Source organism: Babylonia areolata, chromosome 9, assembly GCF_041734735.1.
Source record: "Babylonia areolata isolate BAREFJ2019XMU chromosome 9, ASM4173473v1, whole genome shotgun sequence".
NCBI lineage: Eukaryota > Metazoa > Mollusca > Gastropoda > Neogastropoda > Buccinidae > Babylonia > Babylonia areolata.
In genome coordinates this window covers 20,640,405-20,647,904 of record NC_134884.1, presented here as the reverse complement: position 1 = coordinate 20,647,904, position 7,500 = coordinate 20,640,405, and the positions used below count along the sequence as shown (strand labels likewise).

The 7,500-nt window shown below is 46.4% G+C and overlaps 1 protein-coding gene across 3 annotated transcripts in view; it reads right to left on the bottom strand.

Moving 5' to 3' along the window:
• The window catches only part of LOC143286125 (uncharacterized), a 155,940-nt gene that overhangs the window by 17,013 nt on the left and 131,427 nt on the right, over positions 1 to 7,500 (bottom strand). For all 3 annotated transcript variants that reach the window (XM_076593719.1, XM_076593717.1, XM_076593718.1), the window contains 4 exons: positions 6,129 to 6,192; positions 5,174 to 5,249; positions 3,529 to 3,624; positions 2,307 to 2,450 (listed from right to left, as the gene is read on the bottom strand). In XM_076593719.1, coding sequence (XP_076449834.1) covers positions 2,307 to 2,450; positions 3,529 to 3,624; positions 5,174 to 5,249; positions 6,129 to 6,192 — 380 coding nt within the window. The remainder of the gene's footprint in view (positions 1 to 2,306; positions 2,451 to 3,528; positions 3,625 to 5,173; positions 5,250 to 6,128; positions 6,193 to 7,500) is intronic.

Genomic DNA, 7,500 nt, shown 5'->3' with positions numbered 1-7,500 from the left:
TCCATCAAAATGGTCGTGCTTGTAACCCCAAACTGTTGCCTCATTTCAGTTAAAACCCTACGGTGATTTCAAATCAACCCAGCACAGCGATTTCAACGGAAAATCGTACTGTAATTGTAGACAAAATAACTTTCCCATGTGCAGCAACATTGTGGAGATATTGTGATCTGCCATCCCCGAAACTACTTCCCCGAACAGAACTCCATCAGAATACAGCCGGATATAGGCTATGTGCGAAGCCTCCACTGTAGACTGTATCGCCTTAAACGTGTCCGTATGTGCACATGATAACAAAAGCTTGACATTAGATTTAAAGGAGAAAAAAAAGGGGAAAAAAAAAGAAAAAAAAAAAAAGAAAAACGCGCACTCCGAACATCAAGCGTGGACAGAGATCGTCCAGCCCAATATACTGAGCACAGCATCAGACACAGAAGCGATCCATGCCGGTGTAGTGTCCCTAAATGACCCCCCCCCCTACTCCCCCAAAGTTTACCCCACGGCGTCATTTTGGGGAAGGGCTGAAACGACGCCTGTGGGGAGTTATCCCGGGAAGACTCCAACCCTTGCCCTGAACTGACTCCACGTCCTTAAGATTAAAATCTTATCAAACTGATTTGAAAGCATAAGTCAAAATATTCCAGATGAAAAAAAAGGACGGTGTTCATTTTGGGAAGGCCCCCACACATTAGTAGTAGTAGTAGTAGTAGTAGTAGCAGCAGCATTTACGGCTAATCTTGAAAACAAGCCCTAGGCGTTTACACATCCCAATCCTAATCCCAAAGACACTCCATGATGAGTCAGCGAGGGATGGCACCCTTTCGATTCCAACAGTCTTCCAGGGTCAATTCCTGATCAATTCCACACGAACCTGCGGGGTAGGTATTTTGGGCCAGCCCAAAATTAACTCCAAGGGAAGTCCTTTTCGGGCAGTACTATTGGGAGTCTTTTGGGGACCAAGGGACAGAGTGATTGTACTTCTGCCCCAAAGTGCTGCCCTACCCTCACCCCTACCCCCAAGACCTGTCCAGATTGCCGAACGGAAAAAGGGGCCGGGGGTTATATGTGGCATGGGACGAGGTTAAAAAAAAATAGAGGGGGTCGAGTGGGGCAGGGGACTACCTTTAACTCTAAGGGGTGGGGTGTAAAGTTCTTGATCAGCTCCAGTGGAGTCTAAACAATGCATCGGGGTCCTTTCCAGGCGCTATACCGCCCCTCTAATAGGACTATGGTTTCATGAAAAACAAAAATCAACAAAAACACAACAAAACATTTCAATCCCCCCCCCCCAACACACACACATGTCGTATAGTTTTCAGCACCCACCCGTATCCAATCCTTATACCGCTACACATTAATTTTACATGTCAGTGTTATCACCATCTATTCTTATACTGACTTTACATGTCAGTGTTTTTGTTATCAGCATCTATCCGTAACCAATCCTCATAATGAATTTACTTGTCAGTGTTATCAGCATTTACCCGTAACCCATCCTTGTACTGACTTTACATGTCAGTGTTATCAGTACCTACCCGTAACCAATCCTTATGCTGACTTCACATGTCAGTGTTATCAGTTCCCCTACAGGTATCCTGTCCTCATATTGCTGGACTTAACATGTCCGTGTTGTCCGTACCTATCCGAATGTTCACTGATTCAGCACCTACCCGTATCTTAAGTGAATCCACTGATTCAGCACCTACCCGTATCTTAAGTGAATCCACTGATTCAGCACCTACCCGTATCTTAAGTGAATCCACTGATTCAGCACCTACCCGTATCTTAAGTGAATCCACTGATTCAGCACCTACCCGTATCTTAAGTGAATCCATCTTAAGTGAATCCACTGATTCAGCACCTACCCGTATCTTAAGTGAATCCATCTTAAGTGAATCCACTGATTCAGCACCTACCCGTATCTTAAGTGAATCCACTGATTCAGCACCTACCCGTATCTTAAGTGAATCCACTGATTCATCAACTACCCGTATCTTACGTGAATCCACTGATTCAGCACCTACCTGTATCTTAAGTGAATCCACTGATTCGTCAACTACCCGTATCTTAAGTGAATCCACTGATTCAGCACCTACCCGTATCTTAAGTGAATCCACTGATACAGCCACCTACCCGTTATCTTCAATGAATCAGCACTTACCCGTATCTGAAATAAATCCAATGAATGAGCACCTGCTCGCCGTTATCTTGAATAAATCACCATCTACCCCTATCTTCAATGGATCAGCACCTACCCCTATCTTCAATAAATCAACACCTACCCCTATCTTCAGTGAATCGGTACCTACCCGTATCCTGTCCTTATACTGACGCACGGCCTTGCGGGCAGCGGCAAGCAGCGCCGTCTTCTCGTCCATGTCTTTGTGCAGCTGAGCGATCGTCTTGTCCCGATCACTGATGTCGTCCTTCAGCCGGGGGATCGTCTCCAGGCCCTGTTCAGAGGGGGGGGGGGGTGTTTCTTAAACATTCACCGTGTAGTGTCATACCATTTTGATGTCATAATGATACGTCAGAGAAATCTATAATGTTGTCATGATGGTTTTCATGTCGTTTTGCGCGCGAGAGTCTAATATGTGTGTGTAGTGTGTGTGTGTGTTGATTTGTTCGTTCGTTCCCTTGTTTTTCACCAGAAGTAAACCAACATGGGGGGGGGGGGGGGGGGAGAGGGTAGGGGGGGGGACAAAAAAGGGGGGGGTACAAAAAAGGGGGGGGGGGAAATTTTTTAATGCACCGTGTTGTGTGTGTGTTCTCTCGGCCATTTATATCGTCACAGTCCCTGATCCTGCGTAATCAAGTCACAATGTCTTATTCCTCTTCTTTCTTCAGCTGTCCGTGTGGTTTAGTACAGGCACTGCAAAGACACCTTGGGGTGTCTAGAGTACCGCAGAGGCGCTGTTATTTCTTTCAGTCGAATAAAAAAAACCTCGATGTTAAAGCTGCGATACAGAAATGCAAATGCGTCCGTTCCGCAACGTAAACTGCGGGTTCTTGAATTAGCCGGGTTACTAATAATCGTTAGAATAAAGTCTGTTTCCACAAATAGACTGACGTACGATCAAATGCACGAGCAATACAAACACGTGTCGAGGATCAACATCACCATCGTTGTTTGTTACACAGAGACATGAAACAATGTTTCTCAGTAAAGCACGTGAAAAAAAGAATCTGCCTTTTGAAGAAAGAAAACTACCCAGCAAATTATTTTAGAGCACACACACACACACACACACTCTCTCTCTCTCTCTCTCTCTCACCCACAGAGAGAGAGAGAGAGAGAGAGAGAGAGAGAGAGAGAGATTCATTCATAATAATACTGCCAAGTTTTCAACCTCATCCTCGTTAATTTTCATTCCAAATATAGCCTACAATTGTTGCTGTTATCGTCGTTCTCATCACCACCATTAACATCACCACCATCATGAAAACTGTCACCATCATCATGACTGTCATGACGACCACCACCACTACCACCACCATCATGATCATCATCAACATCTAGTTATCCCTTACCCTTTCAATGTTTTCGTTTTTCATCAGCTCGTGCCGAACTTGATGCTTGAGATCCTCAATCTTCTTCTCGAGGTCTTTTATGCTAGAGTTGGCTTGCTGCAACAGATTAGTCACATTTCTTTCTGATTCTGCTAATGTGTCAGTGAGACACAAAGAAACGACACAACACAACACAACACAACACACACACACACACACACACACACACACACACACACACACACACACACACGACTGCCACCAACAACAACTCAACCACCACCACCACCACCACCACCAACAACAACAAAACAACGATTCGTTCATAACGATGCTACCACAACGTTTTCAACCTATACTCGTTGAGTTTCATTCCAAATATAGCCTCATCAACACCATTCACATCACTACTATGATCGAAAACTATCAGTACCATCATCATAACTATCATAACCACCACCACCACCATCATCACTATCACTATCATTACCACCCCATCGTCATCATCACTATCATCATCAACAACACGACACACAGCCGCGAGCGCGCGTGCGCGCTTTAATCTATTCAATTTTTTTTATTTTTTTTTTTGTATGCAGAGATTCACACACACACACACACACACACACACACACACTCACTAAGGCTTTCTCTCTCTGTCCTCCCACAACCCACCCCCCTTTCTCCACCCCTTTTATCTCTCTATCTCCCTTCCTTCTCCTTCACTCTTCCCCTCCTCTCTCTCTTCTCTCTCTCTGCCCACTCTTCCCCTCCTCTCACTCTTCCTCTCCTTCTCTCACTCTTCCCCTCCTCTCTCTCTCTCTCTCCTCTGCCCACTCTTCCCCTCCTATCTCTCTTCTCTCTCTCTCTGCCCACTCTTCCCCTCCTCTCTCTCTTCTCTCTCTCTCTGCCCACTCTTCCCCTCCTCTCTCTCTTCTCTCTCTCTCTGCCCACTCTTCCCCTCCTCTCTCTCTTCTCTCTCTCTGCCCACTCTTCCCCTCCTCTCTCTCTTCTCTCTCTCTGCCCACTCTTCCCCTCCTCTCTCTCTTCTCTCTCTCTGCCCACTCTTCCCCTCCTCTCTCTCTTCTCTCTCTCTGCCCACTCTTCCCCTCCTCTCACTCTTCCTCTCTTTCTCTCACTCTTCCCCTCCTCTCACTCTTCCTCTCTTTCTCTCACTCTTCCCCTCCTCTCACTCTTCCTCTCTTTCTCTCACTCTTCCCCTCCTCTCACTCTTCCTCTCTTTCTCTCACTCTTCCCCTCCTCTCTCTCTCTCTCTTCCCCCTCCTCTCTCACTCTTCCCCTCCTCTCTCTCTCTCTCTCTTCTCTCTCTTTCCCCTCCTCTCTCACTCTTCCCACTCTTCCCCTCCTCTCTCTCTCTTTCTCTCCTTCTCTCACTCTTCCCCTCCCCTCCTCTCTCTCTCTCCTCCCTCACTCTTCACTCCTCTCTCTCTTCCCCTCCTCTCTCTCTCTCCCCTCCTCTCTCACTCTCTCTCTCTCTCTCCTTACTTTCTTCCTCACTCTCAGTCTCCCTTCTCTCTCTCTCTATCCCCTTCACTCCCCCCCCCCCCCCTCACCCCAGACCCCTTTCTGCCCCTTCCTCCCAAACGTCTGTGATCCCGAACTGTCAGTGTCGGCCGTCAGTAGGGTATTAGTGAGAGACACACACCTCCAGTTCCAGACAGGTTTTGTCATACTTGTCCTGCAGCCGGTAGATTTCACCCTCCTTGGCTCGGCACTCGTGTCTGCGGAAAGAGAGAAAGAGAGAGCGCGCGCACGTGCACACACACACACACACACACAAGCATCAGCGTACATGCAAAAACACACACACACACACACACACACACACACAAGCATCAGCATATATGCAAACACACACACACATACACGCAAACACACACACACATACACGCAAACACACACACACACACACATTCACGCGTACGCACACACAAACACACACATGCATGCACACAAAAAAACATGTGCGTGCATGCAAACACACATACGCGCGCGCGCACACACACTCACAAACACACACACAAGCATCAGCATGCATGCAAACACACACGCATACGCATACGCACACGCACGCGCAAACACACACACACACACACACACACACACACACACGTGTTAGAGGAGAATAACAGCAACAGATACCGGTGTGTGAGATATACAGAAACATCTGTGTACCTGGAAAAGATAAGTGGTTTTGTTGTGGAGACGAGACAGCTGTCTGTGAGTGTGCTTTCATGAAAAAGATAGTGATGGGTGCGCCTGGACAATACAGAGATTCTGTGTGTGTGTGTGGGGGGGGGGGGGGGGGGGCGGGGGGGGGGGGGGGGGGGGTCTGCGTGTGTGTGTGTGTGTGTGTATCTGTGAGTATATGTGTGTGTGGGAGGGGGGATCGTGGGTGGTGTGGGTGGTGGGGGGTGTCTGTGTGTGTGTGTGTGTGTGTGTGTGTGTGTGTGTGTGTGTGTGTGTGTTTGTGTGTGTGTGTGTGTCTCTATCTTTGTGTGTGTGTGTGTGTGTGTGTGTGTGTGTGTGCGTGTGTGTGTGTGTGTGTGTGGTGAAAACGACCGGACAGACGTGCAGTACAGACACGCAGACAGACTCACTGACTACTCTCCAGGTTGCGCCGCGTGGATTCCAACGTCAGCTCCGCTTTCTCCACTTCTGAGGCTGCAACAGCACACGGCATGACAGGGCTAACTCTGTCTGTCTCTCTGTCTGTCTGTGTCTTTTGTTTCAAGATGCAATGGTTTGTCCTTGCCACTTTGTTTGTCATGTTTAGAAACATCTGTTTCTCTCTTCTTCACTCCCCCCCCCCTCTCTCTCTCCTTCCCCCCCCCCCCTCCTCTCTCTCTCTCTCTGAAATTAGTTTTACTTAAATCTTCTTCCTTGTCCTTTGCAGACTATATACTATGTTGGACATTCTTCCACTGAAATTGAAGCTCAAGTAGAACAGAGCAGTTTTCATGTTCAAAATATTTTCTGGTTGTGCTCCACCATCAATTACTAGTTCCTTTCGTTTTAATATTAATCGTCATGGTCATAAGTTAATGCTGCCTCTTCCTGGAATTGATCTTTTTAAATCTAGCCTCATGTATTCTGGTGGTTTGCTCTCCATTCTCTATGCATAACCACACCCCATTAAACGAATTAAAATATGCACATCACTATTATTTAATGAAAGAAGTTGCCGATACCTTCAAATGATTTTGTTCGAAAGTTTCTCATCCTCATGCTTCGTCTTTCTGTTTCAGTCTGTCTGCAACTACAGGTATTATCATCATTTATATTTGAATGTTTCCGTATGTATTTGTGTGTACCCGAATGTCCTGTGTGTACTTCATCATCGTCATCGTCATCATCATCATCATCTCTCTCATATTGCACTACTATACATTTTTTTTTTTTTTTTTTTGGCGGGGGGGGCGGGGGGGGGGGGGGGGGGGTCATGAAAGCAGGTATTATGATTATGTACCTGTAAATATTTACTGTACATTTGAGTGTAATTGAGCGTCATGTATGTATTTCTATAACCTATTATTATCATGTGAATATTTTGATTTCATTTCTCTTAGCCCCGAGGGCTGGATGTAAAAAAAAAGCATATACATACTTATTCCATTTCCCTCGATTAAAAAAAAAAAGTCCATTCATTCGTTCTTTGTCTCAAATATTGTCTTTCTTTTGTTGTGGCTTTCCAAGACTGGGTAGGAAAAAATAAAGCATTCATGTTGTTTTGCTGACGGGCGCAATAGCCGAGTGGTTAAAGCGTTGGACTGTCAATCTGAGGGTCCCGGGTTCGAATCACGGTGACGGCGCCTGGTGGGTAAAGGGTGGAGATTTTTACGATCTCCCAGATCAACATATGTGCAGACCTGCTAGTGCCTGAACCCCCTTCGTGTGTATATGCAAGCAGAAGATCAAATACGCACGTTAAAGATCCTGTAATCCATGTCAGCGTTCGGTGGGTTATGGAAA